The following is a 26,391-nucleotide window of genomic DNA, read 5'->3' as shown; positions in this document are numbered from 1 at the left end:
CCCATGTAGTTTATCCTGTCATCACAAACCGCAACATCAGTTTTTCCGCCTAAAGTAACGGGGTTCTAAACCAATGGTTGAATTTGTTTTATATTACGCAAGTTTAACTTGTGTCAGTGAATGAACTATCTGTCAAGCTTATCATCGATTTAAAGTGTTATCTGTTACCTCAACCGAGTCATCTTGTTTAACCAATCACAAGTTATCGTTTAAAGCGTTACCTAGGCATCATGATTGTTAAAAAAATGATTCCGTGTCATATTTTCAGTTGTTAACATAAAAAGTGTTGTAATTTGATCAATAAGTGTAACAAATGTGCTAATAGATTAAAACCTGCCCTGAGTTGTCGACATCTGGCACATTGGTATCGAATATCCTTGTCCAACGGGCAGTTGAATTTTGTCGCTCTAATTCTTCTCGTCTTTTGCCTGGTGCGTTGGTTCAGTCGGCGCTCGTCGCTGGCGACATGACATCCACCGAGGGATACGAGCTGATAAAAAAAGGAGTTGATATAGAAGTGCCTGGTTTAGATGTGTATTATGACAAGGTCGTGAGTGAACTACGAGGTTTGTAGTGCTGTGTTATCGTGGTGTTCCTTTAGTGCCCTACCTACCGGTGTTGGATTGCGATTAATTGGAATATTTTTTTGTCGTCATTGCGTAGATAAGTGGTGAACATGTACTTGCCTTAATGTTCATTATGTAAAAAATTAGAATATGTAAATCTATTTTTAACGTAAGTACCTATCTGCCTCCTATGTGCTGGGTTATACTCGCAATTATCCTCATGAGTTTGTGTTAAGTTTTATTATTTATAGAATTATTAAGTGCCGCAAAAATTACGAAGATACATTTTAGATTTCTGTAAATTCCAGGTACTGGTTTGTGATAGCTGTCTCGCTTTTGTCTAAAAATATATTGGGTCTTTGTTTTGTGGCTGTTGAGTCATATCTACTTTTATTTAAAAAAATATTACTTAATTAATTACTTGAGTAGAACACCCTGCAGATTAATGACAGATCTAGGACTGCCCTTTCCGCTCTGAAGCGTGCGAATAGCAATCTGATCCATATCTCGAATTACGCATATTATATTCCGAACTTAACACCCGGCTGGAGTATTGTCGTGTGAGTTATTACGATGTTGTCAGCGTCGGCGGACGGGCAGGAGCCTCCACTGCCGAAGCCTCGGTCCGCGAAGCCAGCTATCTGGTCTCCGCGGCGCGGTCGCCCCCACTGGCGGTTAATGTGTTAACATTCCCTACTTCATTTTTATAGTTTTCCTTTTGATTTGTATGAGCGTTTATTATGTGCATTACTTTTGGTTTACAGGTCGGTTAGATTTTTTAATACGACCGAATTTTTGCCATGAAAATGTATTTCAACAAGCTCTTATGATTAATCAATTGTTGTGCCAAATTCCTTACTGTATTGACTGTAAATGTTTTGTAGCTGACTGACCGTTTTAATGCTAATAAATGTAATTCTTTGACAGACGAACGAGAGAGCGTGCAGAAGAAAACTTTTCAAAAATGGGTGAACTCACACTTGGTCCGCGTCGGGTGCCGTATCGGCGACCTGTACGTCGACATGAGGGATGGCAAGCAACTCATCAAGTTGCTCGAAGTACTCTCCGGAGAGAGATTGGTAGGTTTTATTCACATTTAATCATTTTGCCATGAATTATCACAAAATTTTCCATATAGAATACTCTCTAGTCGCAAGTAAGAGTCATAACAATATGCGTTGTTAGTGTTGGGATACCTGGACGAAAGCCGCGCAATCGCTGTAACCAAAAGTGTAAACTTATGTTTCCAATTAGGAAATATCTCCGAGCACTAATTACATTAGCATCACTTCAACCTGTGGGTGTTTAGCACGTTTAAAGGCGGAAGGAGTTTGTTGCGACTGTGCGAGTTACTCGACATCTTCAACATTTATGTAATCAACTCTCGGACATAGGATTTCTCCCCGAAATTTTGCCATTCACAAGGCAAGAAAAATCTGGAATAAACATTTAATTTTCTGATCGTAAACTGAACGCTGTAGGTCCATAAATCTTGTATCAAAACTATCCACCATAATAACACTACAAGTAGCAAGGAACAGTCAGGCCAAGTTTCCTCACGTAATTTATAGAGGCAGGTAGTTAACAACCCACGCACATAAGTAACAAGGCTTAATTGGTGTCATTACTTTAACGGCGAGACGTTCGCAGAACCTAAATCTCGTACTATAACCTTTTGTGCTAACATCGTGTATGTAATATGTATTGTGTGCTAAATAGTTGAACTTATGGTTACCTAAATCAACAAAGCCCTTTGCTTATACCTTTTCTGTTACTTATTAAGAATTCATTGCGGTTTATTATTACTCGAGGGTTACTTTAGGCAGTTTATTCTTGGTAAAGGGCAACTAAAGGTTAGATTCAGAAACTTCGATATTCATAATAAAGGAATAAATATCTGACCTTAAGACGGTTTGGAGAACATTAACGTAAGGTTAATGATTATGGCATTAAAAACATTACCGTTATACTCATCTCAAAATAAGAGTGGTTGATACGCAGTACAAAATGTTTGGGATGGTCGATCAGAATGAAGCAACTGCTGACGGTTTATACAAAAAGCTTGCAAAATTATATCTTTCGATCGATAAATCACGGCCATGACGCAAATTCCGCTCTATCACAACCGCCTGATTTGTTTGCCTAAAACCAATCACGCGTAAACAGAACAATTTAAATCTGCAGTCATCTATTTAGTTCCCTTCATTGTAGTCAATGTGCTTGGCTCGTCTTACAGTGCTGTATAAAAAGCAAACAATGGCCTGCCTTCGACCTGTAAAACCGGACTTTAGCCAGCCAGTCCGGGGACACGATCGGCCAAATGAATTTTGGATCCCTGCACGTTCGAATATGCTTTAATATTTATATTGTATAACCGAACTGTTGTATACGATATCTTAGCCACAAAAGATGTTTGGAATATGTTCTTCGATTATTTATATGAAAGTCTTTTCAAAAAGTTTTTAGTTTGAAGACATGAGGACATTCTATGGTAAACGCTATTCAATAGCAAAAGTGTATTGACATCGTATAGCGCAGTAATGACCTATGATTAATGGAATTGCATTGAGCTATTGAGGCGGTCGTGACATGACACGCGACTGTCACATTTTATCTCTGAATGTGATATGTTGAATAGTTTAATATAACTTGTATGGTCTTTCAATTTACTATAGTCACGCAATTGTACAGTTTCCACTAATTCCATGTACGCGTTACATATGATATGCATATACGATATGATAATATGATTACATATGATTTAGTTGACAAATTCCGGTTGTGCGAGTCATGATTTATAAAATCTAATGCTATGTTCACTTTAATGGCTCGCCTTAAAAAACTGGGTGACAAACCGTCCTAATCAAATTACTATTTTATTATTATGGTCCTTTTATTAGTTTTCAGGCATATTTTGCTACTTTGGCATATTGTTTTTATGGCATAATACTTAGGTTCGTAAAATATTCGCTCATAGCCTCATGATTACTTGCCAGTTAACATTCACCGCATAAACGTGATCTTTGACTAGATTCAGACTAAGAACCCCGAGACGAGAAGAAATCTGAGATAACTAGGCTCAGGACCTTCAAAATGAAGTAGAGGAATCCTCATTAATGTCAATTATTGTTTGCAGCCTCGTCCAACAAAAGGCAAGATGCGTATCCACTGTCTCGAGAACGTGGATAAGGCGTTGCAGTTCCTGCGTGAACAGCGCGTGCACTTGGAGAACATGGGCTCCCATGACATTGTTGACGGCAACCCAAGACTCAGTCTTGGTCTTATATGGACCATCATCCTTCGCTTCCAGGTAACAATACTTTAATAACCTCCGTTTGACAGAATGATGTGCAGGAGCATAGGAAAAGGGTGTTTAATACTTGGCTTTGACATGTAGAATTTGGAGAAAAATTTACATTTTAGAAGGTTTATCGATGTGTTTTTTATATGACTTAGTTCTGTGTATGAGTTTTTCCGTGTTGCTGTTTTATTTTTTCCTTATTAGGTACTAGTACACGTCAGATATATCAAGTTATGACCATTATTATCGTTGGTTGGTAGACATCGATGTATTTCCAGTATTTTGTTCAGATTACCATAAAAATAAGGTAATTCGCAGTAATACTATGCTACATAATTAAAATAACCAAAAGGTATATTTTTTGCTGTTGCTGTATTCCATAAAGACTTTTTGTATAATCACGGTGTGAAAAAAAATGCCTTTATGATGATACGTACCTAATTATTAAAAACAAGTTAACACGATGGAGTATACTAATTATTTCTGATAAGAAGTCTTTAGGAACGAAGTCGGGTTTCAAGGTCGAATGTTTCGCACGAGTCAGTCGAGGGTTTCATGCGTATATTATTTATGATAATCCCGTGTTAGGATATAATACCCTGGGGAAAAGACTATCCTCAAGTCTTATATTCCAAGAGTATATGAATATTTTATCCCTTCGTAATCAAATATGAACCACGAACCAAGTAAATAGAAGTAAATTTACTTTTTGAATATTTTTCTTAGATCCAAGACATTACTATTGAAGAAACAGACAATAAAGAGACAAAATCCGCCAAAGACGCTTTACTGCTGTGGTGTCAAATGAAGACGGCTGGCTACAACAACGTGAATGTTCGTAACTTCACGACGTCGTGGCGCGACGGGCTGGCGTTCAACGCCATCATACACAAGCACAGACCCGACCTGATACAGTTCGACAAACTGCACAGGAGCAACCCCATGCACAATCTGAACAACGCTTTCAATGTTGCCGAAGAGAAACTTGGCCTCACCAAGCTGTTGGACGCTGAAGGTGAGAATCTTGAGTATTTATATACACAATGCCTTGTAATTTTTCTCGAATCGTATTTGTAGTCAATGGAAATCCAGATATTGATAAAGTGATGCATGTTGTTATTGTGATTACACATGAAACAAAAGCTTCAGATATACAGCATTAGATCTTAAAATGTAGTTTAACTATAGGAAATGAAAATATAAAAAATCTCCTCAGACATTGCTGTCGACCACCCCGACGAGAAGTCAATCATCACATACGTGGTGACTTACTACCACTACTTCAGCAAGATGAAGCAGGAGACGGTGCAGGGCAAGAGGATCGGGAAGGTGGTCGGCATCGCCATGGAGAACGATAAGATGATGCAGGAGTACGAGTCGCTTACAAGGTCAGTTAACCAGATGGTGATACTATTTGGTAATATTAATAATGACGATTAGATCTTTGATGCCTTTTACATATATTCTATTACTTAACAGAAATAAAGTCAAAGCAAGAATCGTCGTTATGTAATGTGCCCATCAAATCCCTTAAGTTTCACAATAAATTTAAAAAATCTGAAGTGGGATAAACAATCTTTGCAAACCTAAAAAATAAAAATATATGATTGGGAAACTTAAGTGTTAATATCTTTACCAAAAAAAGAAAATAGTCGATTTTACTATTCCTGCACATAAAAGTTTATTGTTTTGTGATTACAAAAAAAAAAACGTATGTATGTTACAGCGATCTCTTGCAATGGATCGAGCGTACTATCGAAGCGCTCGGTGACCGAACATTCGCCAACTCGCTGGAGGGCGTGCGCCAGCAACTGATACAGTTCTCAAACTACCGCACTGTTGAGAAACCACCCAAGTAAGTTAAATATACTTAATGTTACATATCATCTAGTCCTCGTCATCAAGTCCAGGTTTAAATTAATTGTAGAGAACATGGACGACTTACCTTCAGTACACCATGGACATCCCAGATTAAAATGTATTTCTTCCTCATTCAACTTTTTAACAAAACTAAACTCCCTCAGGTTCGTAGAGAAGGGTAACTTGGAAGTCCTACTCTTCACGCTCCAATCCCGCATGCGCGCGGCCAACCAGAAGCCGTACACACCGCGCGAGGGCCGCATGATCCACGACATCAACCGCGCCTGGGAGCGCCTCGAGAAGTCCGAGCACGAGAGGGAACTCGCGCTCAGGGAGGAGCTCATCCGACAGGAGAAACTTGAACAACTTGCTGCCAGGTATGGACAATTTAAGTTGTTTAAATGTTGACGTCATACCTCAAAAATTATAATTATGACTGATAATTATTAAGGTAGACTTTAAATGTCTTATAAATGAGCAGGCTTCTTTATAGAACAATATAGTCACGATATGAAGTAGTCCTGCTTATAATATGGTAGACCTAGTAGCTGCTTTGAGAATTGGACTATAGTATCTGATTCGACAAATTTTAGTTAACATGTGACATAAAGGTGACAATATGCTATCTTAAACATTTTCTAAGCAGCATAGCAAGCGCTATCCACTCCACCTTCATCATTTTGCTAAACTTAAATCCTTTTCAGATTCAACCGCAAAGCCCAGATGCGAGAAACTTGGTTATCTGAGAACCAGCGGCTGGTCAGCCAGGACAACTTCGGGTTCGACTTGGCGGCGGTGGAGGCAGCCGCTAAGAAGCATGAGGCTATCGAAACCGACATCTTCGCGTATGAGGAGCGCGTACAGGCTGTGGTCGCTGTCTGCTCTGAATTACAGGCTGAGAGGTAATTAATGATATAAATAACGATTTTACGGATAAGAGTGAGAGATATATACAAACAAGTTTTTGCTTGCAAGATTTGCAAACATATAAAGGTATCTAAATGTGCAAAATGAAACTAAAACACAGCCATTAAGGACCTTTCAAATTAGAATGATCGTGTTTTATGTTAATACGTAATTATGTTTCCCTACAGATACCACGACATGGAGCGTGTGTGTGCCCGGCGCGACAACGTGTTGCGGCTGTGGGCCTACCTGCTGGAGCTGCTGCGGGCGCGCCGCGCGAGGCTCGAGCTGTCGCTGCAGCTGCAGCAGAACTTCCAGGTCCGTTTTCTTACTTATCGAATTAGTCAGAAGTCTCGGTAATGTTGTCTTCAGACATAGCCCAAGTTTCGTGTTAATGTTGATTAAACCTGCAGGTATATAAAAGTCTAATCAAAGTAGCGGGGCTCCATCATCAATTTTCTTTTCACTTTCAATACCAAAATAGTCGCAATTAATTTTGAAGCGCCTAATTTTTTTTTTCCTGATGAAATGTCTTTCAGTGTATTATACAGAATAAATGATTATATTCTTCCTTACTTATACAATTTTGTGGTTTATAGGAGATGTTATACATCCTCGACTCTATGGAAGAGATCAAGATGCGCTTGCTGACAGACGACTACGGCAAACATCTGATGGGCGTCGAAGATCTGTTGCAGAAACACGCGCTCGTCGAAGCCGACATCAACGTCCTTGGAGAGAGGGTCAAGGTGGGATATTTGAGTTTGAGTTTGATATTTGAGTTGATCATGAGCAATCTACCCTAATTAGTCTATGAAGTTTTGTATCCACGTGAGCAACTTCATATTTGAAGTTTTGTATTCAGAAAAGCATTAGTGCTAAAACACCACTGGTCATAAAGTCCTTCCTTGAGGTTTTAGTTGGTTGCGCCTTAGGCATGTAAGTGGTGGAAAGGGAGAAATTTCGTGCGCTTTTAATACTTAGCGTCATATTTGCAGTTATGGTAGCCAATTCGCCTTTATTTTCAGCCTTGAGTGGGTCACCTAGATCCCTCGTTCTATAGAAACGGTAAGACTAAATGCCGGTGGGTCTAATGCATTTATCATGCTGAGCCCAATTGCTGGGAATTGGTTGATACTATTAACAATAATAAAAAAAAACCTTTTTATAATAATTATTGTTATTGTGAGTTAGTGTACCAAGTGCTACCCGCGCAGGTGGTGGTGGGCCAGTCGCAGCGCTTCCTGGAGCAGGAGGCGGGCGGCTACCGGCCCTGCGACCCCGCCATCACCGTGGAGCGCATCCAGCAGCTCGAGAACGCCTACGCCGAGCTCGTGCACCTCGCCGTCGAGCGCAGGTAACACAATACTCCGCTTGAAACATCGCGTAAAGTTTTTCAACTCAATTTTTTATCTATGAATCTTTAGTTTATTGTAAAACTGTTTAAAGATCCAACTACTTGGAGATTTACGAGGCGTCTTGGCACACAAAATATTCGTGATCAAGATTTTGTCTATGATCTACAGTAATGGATGAATGTATTAAAAATATATGTAAAGCCCATTCAAACTTGTTATTTTGTGTTGCAGAGTAGAAAAAGTATCGTATAAAAGCCTTGATAATCTATCAATGTATATAAAATCATAATACCTATTTACGAACGTATGTTTTATGTAACAGAAAGCGCCTGGAGGACAGCCGCAAGCTGTGGCAGTTCTACTGGGACATGGCCGACGAGGAGAACTGGATCAAGGAAAAGGAACAAATCGTCTCCGTCGACGACATCGGGCATGATCTTACTACTGGTATGTTGTTAACTTTAACTTAAGCAGCTCTGATTTTAAGAATATGTTTATGTGATATGAAGTTTGAAATAAGACTGAATTTGGTATTATATACAGAAGAGATTTTTTCTGATTACAATCCTAAAAGACTGACTAATTGTCAATTCTCTCGTCTTTTGTGTATTAATACAACACCGCCCTTTAATTATGTTTCATTACTAACGATCTCTGAGATATATAGTACCGTGTTGTGTCTGTTGCAGTGTACCTGCTGATCTCGAAGCACAAGGCGCTAGAGGCGGACGTGGCGGCGCACGAGCCACAGCTCATGAGCGTGGCCGCCGTCGGGGACGAACTCATCTCGCAGGGACACTTCGGGGCCGACAGGATACAGGTACCACACCATACCTATTGAGTCAATAACAATCCTATACGACTAGTCCAAGATTCCTCTTGTCATTCCAATACATTTATTGATTCAATCAGCTTTAACAGCTGTGCTTTAGCAGCGTGTGGAAAGTTTAGCTTCACTGAATGCCACAGTATGCGAAGTGTTCCGGGTGCGAACCATTTTTGTTGTTTCGGATAGGAAATCATCAAATGACTCCTTCCGCTTTGGGTAGAGCGTGATGTCAGACTACTACTGACTAGAATTCTCCCACTTTCCTTTCTTTGTTCATCGTATATCGGTTCCACGCTAACCCTTTCAGACAATCCCGCAGCTCGGGTTCAAGCCCTGAGTTGTGTATCAATAATTTGAATATTTCTTCACAAATAAAACACCGTATACTGTATTGTTGATTATTCTCAGGATCGTCTGCGTGACATCCTGTCGCAATGGAACCACCTGCTGGACATGGTGTCCCTGCGCAAGAACAGACTGGACGCTGCCGTGCGCTACCATCAGTTGTTCGCCGATGCCGACGACATCGACAACTGGATGCTCGACACACTACGGTACAATAATACATCAAAATAACTCTTTTATTAATTTCAGGTTTTGTCTCTACTTAAAAGAAATGTAGGATTATAAAAACCAACTACGGTCGGTACTTGTTACTACCACTTCGCTGTTGATGTCAGCTCTATATTAAAAATAATACCTTTATTGATATTATTCTCGTTGCGTTCTTTTAGTCTGGTGTCATCTGAAGACACCGGCGTGGATGAGGCTCAGGTACAGAGCTTGCTGAAGAAGCACAAGGACGTCACCGACGAGTTGAAGAACTACGCTAACGTTATTCAGCAGCTCAAGCAACAGGTATATTTTGTTTTAACTATGTGATATGTATCAAAGTTACGTGATGTCAGTGTGGACAAAGTTTTATGACACTTCTTAAGTATTTGGCAAGCTTTATTTGTTTATTTATATTGCCTAGAGATTCAGAGATTTTGTGTTTTTTTATAGTTTTCAAGTGTCGAATAAGCAAATTTATACACAAATCATGTAGACGTTAATTTAGCCAGTATGGTCCTAAATAATTAAGTACATTCCATGCCATACTAATGAGCAGTGTGTGTCCAGGCGCAGGAGCTGAGCCCGTCGGACGCCAACAGCGCGGAGGTGCGCGCGCGGCTGTCGGCCATCGACGCGCGCCACGGCGAGCTGGCCGAGCTGGCGCGGCTGCGCAAGCAGCGCCTGCTGGACGCGCTGTCGCTCTTCAAGCTGCTGGCCGAGGCCGACGCCGCCGACCAGTGGATCGCCGAGAAGGACCGCATGCTCGACACCATGCTGCCGCCCAAGGACATCGACGACGTCGAGATCATGAAGCACAGGTACCGTTATACATATACTCATTACAAAAACTTGTTAAAAAAGACATGTACTTTTTCTTGTAAGGAACATTTTCTGTAATATTTAAATATTCGATGTATGACCAAAAAAAAACTTCCATTAAAGAGAATTGTTGCTGAAATACTATGTTTCGAATAACTAAAATCAGACCTTTCTAAAATTGTACTTATACTACATACAGATACGACGGCTTTGACAAGGAGATGAACGCGAATGCCTCCCGCGTGGCCGTAGTGAACCAGCTGGCGCGACAGCTCATCCACGTAGAACACCCGCAAGCCGCTCGCATACAGGAGCGACAGGCTGCACTCAACTCCGCCTGGAGCGGGCTGCGAGAGAAGGTACTTACTAACTTACCTACTATAGTTCTACACCAGAAATAAGTAATTTACAAAATCAAAGTGGTAATAGGCAATGACAATTTTAGTTTCTCTAACCACTAACACAATTTGGAACCGTGCAACCAGAGTCAGTAATGTAACGTTTTAAAAGTACCTGACGGTACACGGCCTATTTGAAATGAAAACTTTGATTTTAATTTTGAATCCATTGGCCTCTTGAGCTGATATCCCCTAGTTGAACGACACCCGGGCTCTCTGAATAAAAGTGTATAATTTATGTGACGTAATTTCGATACATGAATGCGCAACACTTTTGCATATAACGTACTGGCACGAAAAATAAATGCAAATAAAACTTGAGTAAATATGATAAAATACTATAACCCAAACACAGACAATTCAATCTTATTCTTTTTCATTATTGTCTGTGTTTAATTTTATGAGAAGAAATTCTTAATTTTGTCTTTACCTATAGGCTGAGTCGAAGAAGGATGAACTCAAATCGGCTCAAGGCGTGCAAACGTTCCACATCGAGTGCCGCGAGACTGTCTCCTGGATCGAGGACAAGAAGAGGATCTTGCAGCAGACCGACAACTTGGAGATGGATCTCAACGGTAAATATTTTTTGTTGTCGCGGAAGAAATGTGTTTTTCATAGCCATCTCTTCCATTTTTCCACCTTGTAGGGTTTCTTTTAGATATTTTATTGAATGCTATAATATATTTGTCGTAGATTTGTCGATGTATTATCGCCGTATCGACGATAATACGTCGATTCGCCTTGTCACAAGACGATGTTTTTTACTTATTATAGAACACGTATCTATTTCTTAGCATGGATTTATCTCCGGTTTCGCAGTTATTGCGGTTACGGAAAATACAATTTATAAGCAGTATGAAGAATAAATCTGATATTTTCTGATTGATTCAGTTGTCGGTAGCAAAAGCAGTTTTATCTTCCTCGTTTTTTGAAAAAGTTAAGATTATGACAAAATCTGTTTAACTTAAAAGTAAAGTTAGGCTATTCCTTTAAATAGGATGTTTATTGCCGATGTTTTGTGATAAATACAGAGTTTCGTACGTGAGTGTTTTTTATACACCAAACGAATTTAAAGCAATGCAGCATTGTTTCATTCGATGGTATATGGCAGATGGCTCGCTACCGGCGCGCTGTAAGCAACTGTGTATATCCCCCGCTGTTTGCTTTTTAATACGTGAAAAAATTGTCCAGGAGATTTTCATTTTCCTGTTTAAGAGACGAATTTAAATGGACAACTATGTCACCGGGTTACAGCGATGTTATCGTCAGTCTTGCATAGTGCGTTCCTTGTTACTCTAAAACTGCGGATAGTTATTCTTGATCCTGACTGTAACAAATGATTGTCTGGCAGGTGTGATGACCCTGCAGCGTCGCCTGTCGGGCATGGAGCGGGACCTGGCCGCCATCCAGGCGCGCATCTCGTCGCTGGAGAGCGAGGCCAGCGCCATCGAGGACGACCACCCCGAGGAGGCGCAGCTCATCCGGGACCGCGTCTACCAGATCACCGAGAACTGGGACCAGCTCACGCAGATGGTAACCACTATACTTAACTTACATGAACATTCTGCTATTTTGATAATTGTAAAATTTTGTTAATTGGAGTGCACATTTTTTATAGATATTTTAATGAAGAGATTTCAATAAAAAAAAAACAGCACGCTCTTTGTACTCACTAATTATATGTTTTCAATAATTATATAAAACACTAACGATTCCTATAACCACATTCAAATTTTATACTTATGTATAATAGCTGAAGGAGCGCGATGCCAAGCTGGAGGAGGCCGGCGACTTGCATCGCTTCTTGCGCTCCGTGGACCACTTCCAGGCCTGGCTTACTAAGACACAGACCGATGTCGCTTCTGAGGGTAAGCAAAACTATTTTCAAACTACCACTACCTCTCAAAGTACTGTTTTCAAATTATTGCGGTTGTGGTCGCGAGATATGGTCGACGGTCGCTTTATACCTACTTACGAGTATTTTCTCTTATAAATATTCGTTTTTATAACAGACACACCATCGAACCTGTCTGAAGCGGAGAAGCTGTTGTCTCAGCACCAGACCATCAAGGAAGAGATCGACAACTACAAGGACGAGTACGCTAAGATGATGGAGTACGGAGAGAAGATCACTGCCGTTAGTATACTTCCATCACTTTATACACAATACTAATTCTATCACTATAAACTAAAAAAAAATATTAGTTGATTTAGTTACAGGAAATGAAAATACATCATATTTAAACTGTTTTTTTTTGTAACAGGAGCCATCAACTCAGGATGATCCTCAGTACATGTTCTTGCGCGAGCGCCTTAAGGCTTTGCGCGAGGGCTGGGCTGAGCTGCAGCAGATGTGGGAGAACAGACAACAGCTGCTCACACAGAGCTTGGAGTTGCAGCTATTGCAGCGCGATGCTCGCCAGGCCGAGGTTCTGCTCTCGCACCAGGAACACAGGTAAATACATATATTAATAGCTTTTAAATTTGGTCATTTTAAATTTGAACGTAATATTCATTGATGGTGTTCCGTTCTCAGGCTAGGCAAGACCGAACCGCCAACCAATTTGGAGCAGGCCGAAAACATGATCAAGGAACACGAAGCCTTCTTCACTACCATGGAGGCCAACGATGACAAAATCAACTCCGTGGTACAGTTCGCCAACCGCCTCGTCGAGGAAAGGCACTTCGACGCCGACAAGATCCAGCGCAAGGCCGAGAGCATCGACGCTCGACGCAACGCCAACCGCGAGAAGGCCATCCAGCAGATGGAGAAGCTACAGGACCAGCTGCAACTACACCAGTTCCTCCAGGACTGCGACGAACTCGGCGAGTGGGTGCAGGAGAAGAATGTCACAGCACAGGACGACACCTACCGCTCCGCCAAGACCATCCACTCCAAGTGGACGCGCCACCAGGCCTTCGAGGCCGAGATCGCGGCTAACAAGGAACGCCTCTTTGCCGTACAGAACGCTGCCGAAGAACTTATGAAACAGAAACCAGAGTTTGTAGAAATCATCTCACCGAAAATGTCCGAACTCCAGGATCAGTTCGAAAATCTGCAAACCACCACCAAGGACAAGGGAGAACGTCTATTCGACGCTAACCGAGAAGTTCTACTGCACCAGACTTGCGACGATATCGACTCATGGATGAACGAACTCGAGAAACAAATCGAGAACACAGACACAGGCACTGATCTGGCATCTGTCAACATTCTCATGCAGAAGCAACAGATGATCGAGACACAGATGGCCGTTAAAGCTAAGCAAGTCACCGAGCTTGAGACCCAAGCCGAGTACTTGCAGAAGACTGTTCCCGATAAGATGGACGAGATTAAGGAGAAGAAGAAGTCTGTTGAGCAGAGGTTCGAGCAGCTGAAGGCGCCTCTGTTGGAGCGCCAGCGCCATCTGGCCAAGAAGAAGGAGGCCTTCCAGTTCCGCCGCGACGTGGAGGATGAGAAGCTGTGGGTGCACGAGAAGATGCCTCTGGCTACCAGCACCGACTACGGCAACTCACTGTTCAACGTGCAGATGTTGCAGAAGAAGAACCAGTCGCTGAAGACTGAGACCGACAACCACGAACCCAGGATCCTGACTGTCATCTCCAACGGGCAGAAGCTGATTGATGAGGGACACGACGACACGCCCGAGTTCAAACAGCTGATCGAAGAACTTACGGCGAGATGGCGAGAACTCAAGGGTAAGTGATAACATTATCATCAAGCAGTTTTCTTACTAATTCTCGTTAAGAACCTTTAGAATTATTGTGACAGCTGAATGCGTGTGGTCGTTTGCAATCCTTTTGTATAATAACAAAGCTACAACATAAATTTCTCGATACAGATGCCATCGATGAACGCAAGAACAAGCTGTCCCAATGGGAGAAGGCGCAGCAGTACCTATTCGACGCCAACGAGGCGGAGGCTTGGATGAGCGAGCAGGAGCTATACATGATGGTGGAAGACCGCGGCAAGGACGAGATCTCCGCACAGAACCTAATGAAGAAACACGAGATCCTGGAACAGGCGGTCGATGACTACGCTCACACTATCCGCCAGTTGGGAGAGACTGTCAGGCACCTCACTGCTGATGAACATCCTCTCAGGTCAGTTTTATTCTCTAAAATGTTGATTAGTAAACCTAAGTGTATGATGTAAGCAATTACGCTTACGACGCTTACTCCTTGCTTGCATCCATTTATAAAATATTAAGTTAATTTGACAACATTTAAACAACTGATTTCATTTTAGAATTACACGTCATAAGGTACTCCTTTAATTTCCAACACACGACGAGAAATTTGCTTTTTGAATCTAAAACGATCACTTTTTAATCATTTTACAACTTTGTTGAACAGCGAACAAATCTCAGTGAAGCAATCGCAAGTGGACAAGCTGTACGCGGGCCTGAAGGACCTGGCGGGCGAGCGGCGCGCCAAGCTGGACGAGGCGCTACGCCTGTTCCAGCTGTCGCGCGAGGTGGACGACCTGGAGCAGTGGATCACCGAGCGGGAGCTGGTGGCCAGCTCGCAGGAGCTCGGACAGGACTACGACCACGTCACTGTGAGTAATCGCTACTGGGTACTGACGAAACAGTCAGCTACAAGTGTCAAGCTTCCTTTGTCATTTTCCAATGGAATATAGAGATATAGTCATATTTTAGACCGCCCACTAAATAACTGTAGGTCTTGAATACAGCTGTTGTCATCCTTAATTTACAAGTAAATTCGAATCGAAGGCTGAATCTCTAGGTGTGATTCCCTATCCGCTTTTCAAAAAAATTATAATTAGTTCGTCAAAATGTAATATTGCATATTTAATAGAAAATTTTGCTTAGTTTCCTAAATCGTAAACGTTTTGTAATATAAATGATTGTTATATTTATTTGCATATTTAACTATTATTCTGGGAAAAACTAAGGAATGTGTGATTTAACGTAACTTTTGTGTGTAGTTGCTGTGGGAGCGCTTCAAGGAGTTCGCGCGCGAGACCCAGGCGGTGGGTTCGGAGCGCGTGGGTACTGCCGAGCGTATCGCCGACCAGATGATTGCCATGGGACACTCCGACAACGCCACCATCGCGCAGTGGAAGGAGGGGCTCAAGGAGACCTGGCAGGACCTGCTCGAGCTCATCGAGACGCGCACGCAGGTATATAATTCCAGTCTATTTATATGCTAAAAAAACAGCTTAAATAGGTATTTAAATAAATTAAAATGGTTTTACTAGTTTTCCTAATGAATAAGTGTTTTAGAGGTAAAACATTTCAGGACTGAAACTGTGTGTCATCTATCCAAAATATACCCGTAAATGATGGCAGATGACATAAAAATAAAGTGGAATTTGGCAAGTATATAAGCACCATATTCACACAGTCATGTGATGTTAACACAGATGCTGGCAGCGTCCCGCGAGCTCCACAAGTACTTCCACGACTGCAAGGACACGCTGCAGCGCGTCAACGAGAAGGCGCGCGGCGTCAGCGACGAGCTCGGCAGGGACGCCATCAGCGTCGGCGCGCTGCAGAGGAAGCATCACAACTTCATGCAGGACCTCAGCACGCTCAACCAACAGGTATGAATCTACTGATAGTTATCGTTATCGTATCTATTTATATTACATGATTCCAGTTTCTACAGACATTGTGTATAATGTTAAAAATAAGAGGGCTAGTCATACGATCAGGATTTGAAAAACTGATTAGAAAATTTTCTCTTAATTCATTTAATATCGCAGCCTGATTTCACAACAGATTACCTACATTAGAATATTAATCTAATTTATTTTCAATATTATGTCATTGTGCTTCTATCCAATTATGTTTTCAATATGGATGTGATCCAAACATTCTTCTACAATGCTATGTGGTCGTGCAGGTGGAGGCTATCCGCAGCGAGTGCGGGCGGCTGGGCGCCATGTACGCGGGCGAGAAGGCGGCCGAGATCACGCGGCGCGAGGGCGAGGTCCGCGCGGCCTGGGCGGCGCTGGCGGCCGCCTGCCAGGCGCGCACCGCCAAGCTGGAGGACGCCGACCATCTGTTCCGCTTCCTCAGCCAGGTGCGCACGCTCACGCTCTGGATGGACGACGTCGTGCGGCAGATGAACACTGGCGAGAAGCCGCGGTACGTACTCACACGCTAGCACAGGTAAACAGAAGGACGGTATCGAGAAAAACTGTCTCTGAACAGAAAATTTGAACGTTACTGGAAGTCAGTGTGCTGGTCTTATTCTGAGTAGCGTTTAACGTCAAGTCAGAAGACACTGTAATACACGATAACTAAATTAAATGCAGTAAAGTCCTTTTTTTAAAAAACGGTACCGTCCTTCGTTAACATGTCCAGTAAATACAATCAATTCACGAAACAACAATAACATTCTCAACCACTCTACAGCGATGTAAGCGGCGTGGAACTATTGATGAACAACCACCAGTCTCTGAAGGCCGAGATCGACACTCGTGAGGACAACTTCTCAGCGTGTATCTCGCTGGGTCGCGAGCTCCTGGCGCGCCAACACTACGCGTCCGCGGACATCAAGGAGAAGTTACTGCAGCTCACCAACCAGCGCAATGCCTTGCTGCGCCGCTGGGAGGAGCGCTGGGAAAACCTGCAACTCAGTAAGATTCTTTTTGCTATAGCAGAATTAAATTAAATTTACTGGGGTACTGTTTATGTAAAAAAAACGTTTTTTGGCATTTTGCAAATTTTGTTTTCTGATATTATAAGATACACATTATATTAATGTTATTGTGTGTACAATTAGCCTCTTTTAGTTTTGTACAAAACTAAAAAACAACAAAAAAACGGTTTAGTAAAAATGACCATTCACGCGTCATTCACTTTTCACTCAAAGGTAAACTGATATTTAGATGTATAGTATTGATAGCACCAAAACATACAAGAGAATTCCATCTATGTGCTACATGGAGAGCTATAACATAAGAAATCTCTCCCTTTAGTCCTGGAGGTGTACCAGTTCGCGCGCGACGCGGCGGTGGCGGAGGCGTGGCTCATAGCGCAGGAGCCCTACCTCATGTCGCAGGAGCTCGGACACACCATCGACGAGGTCGAGTCGCTCATCAAGAAGCACGAGGCCTTCGAGAAGTCCGCGGCCGCGCAGGAGGACAGGTTCTCCGCGCTACAGAGACTCACCACCGTAAGATACTTGTTTGTTTCTAGGTAGTAGTTGCTTGTAGTCCGTTGTAATAGGCAGTAGTTGATTTTCATTTAAGAATTGAGGGTGCTGAAGTAGTGACGAGAAATTATTATTATTTTAGTTTGCATTTGCATGATGTTAAAGTTTTGACTAAATTACATTTTTCATGCATGGATATTAAAAAATATATGTGACTCTTCATTTTATCAATGACTATTGTTTATTTGCACGCATGTTATTTGATTTCAATTACAAATATTTGCATTTTTTTCTCTTCAAAAATTTTACAGACAGCTTTACACAAAGAACCGATCTTTTTCACTTCACTCTATGTATTGCTTGGTGTATGGTTTATCATCTTCTAATATTTTTTTCTTATTCACAACTAGCTTGAACAACGTGAGACTTCCTTGTATCCTAGTGAACAGCCTTGGGAACTATGTGACGAATCCGACTTTACCTATGAACCTCCCCCTACCACCCGCTCACACCCAACTCTCACAATAACTATTAACAAGAACGAACGACCCGACAGCGAGATAGTCGAGGACATTATCACAGATAGCAATAAATTTAACTTACCAGAGAAAATAAAAGCCAGAGTTCTTAGTATTAACTATGCGAACAATCAAAGGAGGAATCATTCTTACCTTTGGCCCGTGTCACAGAACAACAATAGCTTATCAACTATATCTGAAACAAGTTCCGCGTCTAACTCCCCTTTGCCCTCTATGCCTAGCTCGCCCCTGTCTCCTGAACAGCTATACAGCTCAGTATTCTTTGAATTCCCTGAACAGACTGAGAAAGCTAACGAATACTTAGCCTGTATTGACTTTATATTATGGGAGAGACTGTCTTACCAAAACGTGCATCCTAATGTATCTTTACTTAGACATAAAAGTAATAGTTCCTCAAAGTCTAGTTTAAAACGTTTTATAAGAAAATGGTCCAAAAAGGAGAAAAGGTCCAAGTCTTCAGATTCTGATATAAAAGGCGAGGTCGCGGTGTTGTCCTTACCCGGTTTGACAGGCACTGCTAAGACTACTAATGACCTTGGAAAAGAAGTAAAGAGCATACCACTAGGTTCGTCCATCCTTCTGCTATCCCAAACCCGTAATCTGTTAGTCCCTGAGGGTGCATGGTACTATAACTACTTGGATTGTGTAAGTGTGGTGTTTGGTGTATTGCATGAGCTTGTATTGGCGCTTGTCATCGTTACACGATTCTTGCAAAGTGCTTATTGCTAAGCCATCGCTTGGTGAAAAATCAATAGTTTCCTTAACAGAAGCGTTGGTTTTGACTGTATACTTTAAACGTGTAACTTCAACAAACTGTTTTTCTGTACTATTATTTTTTGCAAGACTATTTTCAGATGACAAGTTTTATTTATAAGACTTTATGCTCAAACTTTCGCTACTCACTAAAGCCAAGCAGGAATTAATTAACTCTCCCAAAAATTATCAATACAGTATCAATAAAACCGCCATTTACTGATTGCAGTTCGAAGTAAAAGAAAGGAAGCGAAGGCAGGAAGCCGCAGAGGCGGCTGAGCGCGAGAAGCGCGAGCGGGAGGCGGCCGAGGCCGCTGCCGCCGCCGCCGCCGCGCAGGACGCTGTGGACCGCGCCGCCACGCCCGACCAGCAGCCCACAGGTACTGCACACGGCTACGGCTGACATACAACCAAGTCCTAAATGACAAGACAGATCTTAAAAGTCAACTATAAAATACAAAAGATATACTCAATAAAATTTCATAAAAGTTGGTATGGAAAGGATAACAAATAACTAGTCAAAAACACAGAAAATATTCTTACTTCTAAGAAATTAACATCACTTCGTTTCACGGATTGCAATGTAAGCACGCATGTGTAATGTCTTCTTTTAGCACTGTCGACCAGAATACCAACTAAAATAAAAATGATCTTTGAAACTTCCACTAACTTTCACCGTAACGGTGAATGCTGCTTGCATATTGCAATAACACTTACAATTGGAAATTATAATAAAGTCAAGTTTTATTATAAGAAAATTTAGGATTTTTGAATTTGATTATAAAGAAATTAAGCACATTTCGCACTACAGCCAATGAAGGCTTACGGCAACGCTTGCCGCTTTACGTGTGAATTTCTTTATGCCCCTTATATTCGCTTATTCAGCCGACTAACAAAACCGATCACAACGTAAGTTAAAATATGTATTCGCTCGTTGTTTTGTCGTTTTCGTTGGTCGGCCGAGTATCGCGTGTGACAAAGGGCCGTTACTTACCGATGTGTTGTCCACACATGCACACGCGTAGTCGTAAGGAGAACATCCACTAAAGCGGCTGAGAAGGCCCAAGAGCGACCGCATTCCCAGCCAGGTAATAAGAGCGCTTATTATAAACCTACCGTTGTTAAAACATACCCGGCTGTTGGCATGAGCTTCTACGGTAGTTTAAAATGGGTGTACTCTGTATTTCTGTCGGGTAACACTGCGCTCGAATAGTTAGCGACACTTGGGGAGTTAGATTAACTGTGATTAATTTTATTAGCTTTAAAGCTTTTATTGTACGAAAGAGATTTTCTTTCGTGTAGGTTTATTTTGTAGGTTATATTTAAGTAAACCGTAGTTGGGGTTTCTAGCACAGTTTTCTTTTAATGCACGATTTCAATTTATTCTTCCACATACACAGTCTAGAGGTGCTGGTATTTATTCGTCGACTCATTATTATAACAACTTATTAAAGTTATCATTGGTTCACATCAATCATTTCTCGGGGCATAAAACCTAAGTGATGCGTATTATACCTAACTAATTGTGCAATTAGTTTGGTATCAAATTGATCTTAGTCGATTTTTATGTTTTACACCCCGACGATATTCTTTTTTCATTCTAGTTCACGTTAATATTATATAACTTATATTTTAGAATTATTTATTTTTATCGTTCACTATTTTGTGACGTCATCATGCTAAACTCGGTGATGGTTTGATACTCTGTCTCTCATGTCTGTACTATCTCTGTTTCATCGTATCAAGGATTTGTAGTATTACTGAATCCCTGCTGTCAAGGTGGTTTTGTGTTCTTTGTAGTATCATACTTTCTTCGGCCATAAATAAAATTATACGTCAAAAAATATTATCAAAATTAATATGTTTTATTACGTTTGTGACACAATAACGCTTTACTGTGGGGAAGCTACCTCGTAAACTACTCTCCTTTAAGTTTATACTATACTTCATAGTCGTGTTATTCGCTTTCTATACTCTTGTACAAAACGGACTCCACAAGGTAGGTATAACACTGTGTATACTTGCTTCACTATCTTGCTATCTATACGTATATTATGCATCCGCTTTGTCTATAGCTTATATTATATACATATTGATATTATATAAATTATATTAAATTAATTTTAAGCACATTACTCGTGATCACTATTTATCACTTTACACGGGGCTATGGTTTACCATTGATTGCTTACAAACAGGAATTTTAACAAAGCTTCAATCATAAAACATACAAAAAATAAATTGAAAACGTAGGGTGATCAGTAGGTGTAATGAATAGGGTTTTTAACTGGAATGACTACTGTCCTGTCTTGATAATTAATGAGATAACATTGACCCATATAATGATAAGTAAATGTAGCATGTATTTTGTTTGTTTACGAATCTGTGTACATGTTCTAAGCACTAATAAATTAAGAATGCTTTTTAAAGCACAAAATACTGGTTTTATTAGCCAGAACTGGACCAAGTTAAACCTTGGCACAGTGACACAATGCTTGGCAACACGTAGACAGTTCGTAGCATGTAGCGATGCGTAATGCATAACGTAAGCATGTAGCACGTAGTGTAGCGGTAACTAGCACGTAGTCCCCTGTACGCATGCAGGCGAGCCCGCGCCCGCCGCCGCCGCCGCGCCCCCCGAGCGCGCCTCCCCGCCCGCCCCCTCCACCTCGAAACAGACGCCCGCCAAACCCGCACGCCTCTCCAGTGAGTATTGTAGACCTAGAACCTAATAGACTAGACCCATAACAATAAAGTGGCCTGATTTCAATTTGGACATGGACAACGAATACATGAACGGGTATGGACACACTTGTGTTGCTTTGGTTGGATTCAGTACAAGTTATTTATGTATGGGCCCGTCAAAAAAAGTTCTCAATCTTACACAAAGGTCTCAATTATTTCAGTTAATCAGCTAACTATTTAAGAGTTACATATTTTATATAATTTTAACTTGAACCGTTATGACTAGATAACAATTTTCAAATTGAAATCATACCATCTGAATGTAAATGATACATTTAACCCGTTGTTTAGTGATGACGATATGGTATTCTAATATGTACAGTGAATGCGTATTCTAAAATGCATGATAACATCTGTGTTTTTGTTATTTATCTATGTGCAGTGTGATTTTGTTAAAATGATTTATGTTGAAATTACAAGCATGACAAAGCTTTTGTTTTTCGCTGCGACGCAAACGTGTTTTATGTTGCTTTGAATTATGTTTGTTTTTTGTTTTTCTCCCTCCTCGAATATCCATTTACGGTCCTTGTTGAATTAATATAAAATCACCACTGCCCGTCCCTCTCCGTGTCACGCCCTTTTCTGTAACGTTGCACTCCCCGCACCCCCGTACTACCCGTTCCCTGATGACGCGGACAGCTCCCGGCACGAGCTCGACGCCGGCCACGCCGTCTAGTTCCGGTAAGGTGAAGTCGCGGTCGCGAAGCAAGTCGCCCTTCAGGAGTTTCCGATGGCGCACGGCGAAGAAACTACTTTCCGGAACTCATCATAGCGACGATGAAGGTATCCGTGGTAGGGGACAGTCTTGGCTGGATCTAAACAAAAAATGGCCAAAACAATTCTGTAACGTTTAATGAAAATTAATGAAGACTTATATCGCTTCAAAGCGATATTGTTTCTTAAAACTATTACTACTCCATCCGCGACTGTCCGCTCGCTCTTTCCATGTTATGTTACGCGATGAGCTTTGTTTGTGCTGCTGTGATTGTTGCGCGCATGATTTTATATGATGTTCCTGGTTTAGCCAATAAACAAGACGACTGTATGCGTGGCTTTCATTCAAAATTGTTAGGTTCGGACAGGACACTTGCGTATCAAACCTATCACCTTTATTATTAAAGATTATTAGGAGCATTTAAGTTGTTAGATTATATAAGTCTTGCGTGGTCAGCATTTTATGTGTAGATACGTAATTTAAATATTCTTGGAATAAAATAAGTTACATAATTTATTTGTGATTATGTTGTCAGGAATATTTAAATTACAAGACCTATCAAAGTGTCGATGCGTTAAAGACGCTTTAGTGTTAGGACTGTGTACGAAGGGTTTGTTGTGTACAGAGGGTGCTAGCCCCGCGAGTGAAGACGAAGGCGTAGAGGGGACATTGGTGCGCAAACACGAGTGGGAGTCCGCAGCTAAACGAGCTTCCAACAGGTGAGGGCATCATTTCAAATAATCTATCTGCTACTTGTGGTTAAACCTCCGTAATTCTCCAGTTGAGTTTAAAAAGTAACGAACCTTCTCCGACCTAACAAACACCGTTGTGTGTCACTTTTAATTATTTTTAAGTATTTTTTTAACTCTTTATTTTTAACTAAATTTTTAATGTCTCTAAGTATATTCATAATTTCAATTCAAACATCGAGCAGATCGTGGGACAAGGTGTACGTGGTGGCGAAGGACGGTCGCATGTCGTTCTACAAGGACCAGAAGGCGTACAAGGCGGCGCCGGACGTGCACTGGCGCGCCGAGGCGCCGCTCGACCTCAACGGCGCCGTCGTCGAGGTCGCAGCCAACTACACCAAGAAGAAGCATGTCTTCCGTCTCAGGTGTGTATATGATTGGAAATAAATGTCACAACAACTCTTGTACAAACTTTAATTTTTTGAAATATTTACCAGTTATGTTAGAAAAGGACAACAATTTTAATTCGTAAACATTTCTTTTTTGTTGTGTTTGAAATGTCTTAAAGTCGTCTTATAAACGTCTGCGTCTGAATTGCACAACGTAACGTCAGTATCAAAGTGCACTTGATACGAGCCGACGTGACGTGTCATCTTTCCAAACTCGTGTAAAATATGAATAGGTATAAAAGTGTTTGTTGCTTGGTCGTCAGGCTGAGCAACGGCGCGGAGTTCCTGCTGCAGGCGCACGACGAGGCGGAGATGTCGTGGTGGCTGGAGGGGCTGCGCGCCCGCGCCGCCGCGCCCGCGCCGCGCTCGCACACGCTGCCCGCGCCCGCCAACAACGAGCCCAAGCGACGCTCCTTCTTCACGCTCAAGAAAAAGTCAGTCAATCTCACAACCTTCGTCTTCGCCCCGTAGTCGCATGCCGCATGCCATCACACACGGTTCGCGAGTTCTCCACTGCCTATCTACCTTCTTGTGACACTGTTCTTGTGGGTGGAAGGCAGCAAAGCCAACTTAACTGTGCTTCATTTATGAATTAGTTGCTTATATAGCGGTGGAGCGTAAATATTTAGCTTGACTTATGACTGGGCTAAATCTGAGCTTATTTACTGATATTGACATTTATAATCTCTATTACAATTTGAGTGTAACCAAATCTTCAGTGCATCGACTATGTTGCACAATATCACGCAAAATATAAAGCCATGACTATTTAACACTAATATAACTTTCATAATCAAAATGATTGTATGATGAATGTATGAATCTTTCATTAGCACCAAAGTAAATATTGCGTTGAGGCAATGCACTATCATTATTTTCATTTTGTTGAAATATTAAGCAATTCTAAAGTTTTTCAGCACTTCTATTAACTAACCATTTGTACGACGTCTTAATTGACTAATTTTGTTATTGGTTTGACATTGACGCATGCTCTAGAGGGCCTTACAAACTGCGTGTGCTCCTTCTATAAGATAATTGAAGTCATACAAGTTTTTCGTTAATATATAACCGTAAAACGCCCAACTTATAACATGGAAATGTAATGTTAACTGACAACTTCATGTCTAAATAAATCATGTAGAGCACACGCTGTTTTTAAGTTACTTTTTGATTATGGTCAACGTTGATAGCTAACAACAAGCGTGTAACGTATTATGTTATGTGTCCGCAGCTAAACACTTAAGGAGCGTGTAGTGCGGGCGGCGCCAAGTTTCCTCATTACGCTGCGGGGCGGGCTCCCGGCGCGTGCAGTGCGCGGCCGGCGGCTCGCGCGGTCTCGCCGCCGCCGCGCACGCCACGCACGCGCCGCCGACGGCCGCCGCGCATTTCTCACGACGCTTGCAGCTGTAAGCTTTGCTAATGACGAAATATTGTCGACTCGCGGCACCATCGACCGTCGCATCGGTTCAATGTTATTATTATTAATTAATATTATTTTTTGTTGCGTACGAAACGTTATTTGAGACTGTTCGGTATCTGAGTGTTCGATCGTTCGCCCTCGTAAACCGTATTTATTGTTCGATATTCGTATCGAAGATTGAAGATATTATAGTAGATTTTATCCTGGTATGTACGATCCCACCCCTCGAAAGTGTAATTGTTATTGATATGAAACGATTATGATTAAATGAAATACATATTATTATAAAATTCTAAATGCGTCGCTATTTATACATAGATGATTTTAGTGTTTAAATTCAGATTGAGAATATATATATTTAAAATATTTATATTTAAAAGAAATGGAGCTAGTGTGATGTAAATTCAGTTGAACTAGAAATGTATGTCGTGCGATTTACTAATTATTCATAATTATAATAAAAAGTTTAATGTATTTAATGACCAATATAATACCAATCGACGGAATTTGACTATCGCATTTGATAATGTTAACCTAGCTGAGACGACGGAGGATTGTAACCGCATTTACATTCAATAGACGATTTCCCAGTGGATTGAGGTTTTACTAATTATATTGACAGCTTAGCCTTGTCGGAGCAACACGAGATAACGTAAGCTACGTACATAAATTGTATTAGATTTAATTTCCATAATAAAGTGTCTTCTCTCCGACCGCCAGTCGCCGCTGTCCGTCTACAAATGCCGCATTTAAATTATAAACATTTCTCGTTAGATTCTCGTTGTTAGTGTGAGGCGAGTAGCATAGAGCGCCGAGTCGGGCCGGCGGCGGCGGCCGTCATATCATAGTAATCCATTGTAAGTATGCTTGATCGCCTCATAAGTGCTTCTAAGAAATGACGTATTTCTATTATGAACATTGATTTTGTATGATTATTTTTACTGCCAACGTTCACAAATTGATAATTTTTATAAGTACTATAACTAAATTTCACATTTCATAAAATTACGTACACACATTTTTAGTTCTATTCGTGTTATGATTACTGTATATCTGACGAGTGCGGCGCTACCTGTTCGGCCGCGCAGGCCGTCGGGCAGGTAGCGCAACATGTTCACTGCATGTTTCGTAAACCTATGTTTATACTTATTTTATTTTAAAGAACTTTCTTTATTGATGAGAATATAAAATAAATAATGTTTTCAAATATACCTGTCTTTTTTTCATTAGAACCCAAACGATTACTTGTAAGCAATAGCTGTAATGTAGTAGTGTTACGACGATATCTGTAAATAAGCAACAAAGAATTTGATAGAAATTGAAGTCTTATACTACGACGTCAGTCACGTCCTTATCTCCAT

General features: G+C 41.2%; 1 protein-coding gene across 9 annotated transcripts in view; it reads left to right on the top strand.

The window, feature by feature from the left end:
* The window catches only part of LOC113495669 (spectrin beta chain), a 50,982-nt gene extending 24,743 nt beyond the window's left edge, over positions 1-26,239 (top strand). For 3 of the 9 annotated variants that reach the window (XM_026874523.1, XM_026874524.1, XM_026874525.1), the window contains exons 3-38: positions 1,494-1,645; positions 3,703-3,876; positions 4,594-4,882; positions 5,084-5,255; positions 5,594-5,722; positions 5,892-6,104; positions 6,432-6,629; positions 6,822-6,951; positions 7,233-7,382; positions 7,851-7,990; positions 8,314-8,438; positions 8,681-8,811; positions 9,229-9,374; positions 9,555-9,678; positions 9,943-10,193; positions 10,394-10,553; positions 11,029-11,167; positions 11,944-12,125; positions 12,346-12,460; positions 12,605-12,729; positions 12,857-13,047; positions 13,129-14,291; positions 14,435-14,696; positions 14,949-15,153; positions 15,544-15,738; positions 15,982-16,161; positions 16,464-16,708; positions 16,979-17,202; positions 17,545-17,741; positions 19,242-19,392; positions 21,617-21,718; positions 22,397-22,540; positions 23,098-23,191; positions 23,407-23,586; positions 23,874-24,107; positions 24,842-26,239. In XM_026874523.1, the coding sequence (XP_026730324.1) occupies positions 1,494-1,645; positions 3,703-3,876; positions 4,594-4,882; positions 5,084-5,255; positions 5,594-5,722; positions 5,892-6,104; positions 6,432-6,629; positions 6,822-6,951; positions 7,233-7,382; positions 7,851-7,990; positions 8,314-8,438; positions 8,681-8,811; positions 9,229-9,374; positions 9,555-9,678; positions 9,943-10,193; positions 10,394-10,553; positions 11,029-11,167; positions 11,944-12,125; positions 12,346-12,460; positions 12,605-12,729; positions 12,857-13,047; positions 13,129-14,291; positions 14,435-14,696; positions 14,949-15,153; positions 15,544-15,738; positions 15,982-16,161; positions 16,464-16,708; positions 16,979-17,202; positions 17,545-17,741; positions 19,242-19,392; positions 21,617-21,718; positions 22,397-22,540; positions 23,098-23,191; positions 23,407-23,586; positions 23,874-24,081 (6,986 nt within the window). In that variant the 3' untranslated portion in view covers positions 24,082-24,107; positions 24,842-26,239. Of the gene's footprint in view, positions 1-1,493; positions 1,646-3,702; positions 3,877-4,593; positions 4,883-5,083; positions 5,256-5,593; positions 5,723-5,891; positions 6,105-6,431; positions 6,630-6,821; positions 6,952-7,232; positions 7,383-7,850; positions 7,991-8,313; positions 8,439-8,680; positions 8,812-9,228; positions 9,375-9,554; positions 9,679-9,942; positions 10,194-10,393; positions 10,554-11,028; positions 11,168-11,943; positions 12,126-12,345; positions 12,461-12,604; positions 12,730-12,856; positions 13,048-13,128; positions 14,292-14,434; positions 14,697-14,948; positions 15,154-15,543; positions 15,739-15,981; positions 16,162-16,463; positions 16,709-16,978; positions 17,203-17,544; positions 17,742-19,241; positions 19,393-20,037; positions 20,101-21,616; positions 21,719-22,396; positions 22,541-23,097; positions 23,192-23,406; positions 23,587-23,873; positions 24,108-24,841 lie in introns of all 9 variants that reach the window. The other 6 variants (XM_026874526.1, XM_026874527.1, XM_026874528.1 and 3 more) reach the window with 6 other exon arrangements.
* The last annotated feature ends 152 nt before the right edge of the window (positions 26,240-26,391 follow it).

Source organism: Trichoplusia ni, chromosome 7, assembly GCF_003590095.1.
Source record: "Trichoplusia ni isolate ovarian cell line Hi5 chromosome 7, tn1, whole genome shotgun sequence".
Lineage (NCBI taxonomy): Eukaryota > Metazoa > Arthropoda > Insecta > Lepidoptera > Noctuidae > Trichoplusia > Trichoplusia ni.
Note: the sequence above shows the minus strand (reverse complement) of the source record. Positions and strands in the feature narration are given on the sequence as shown.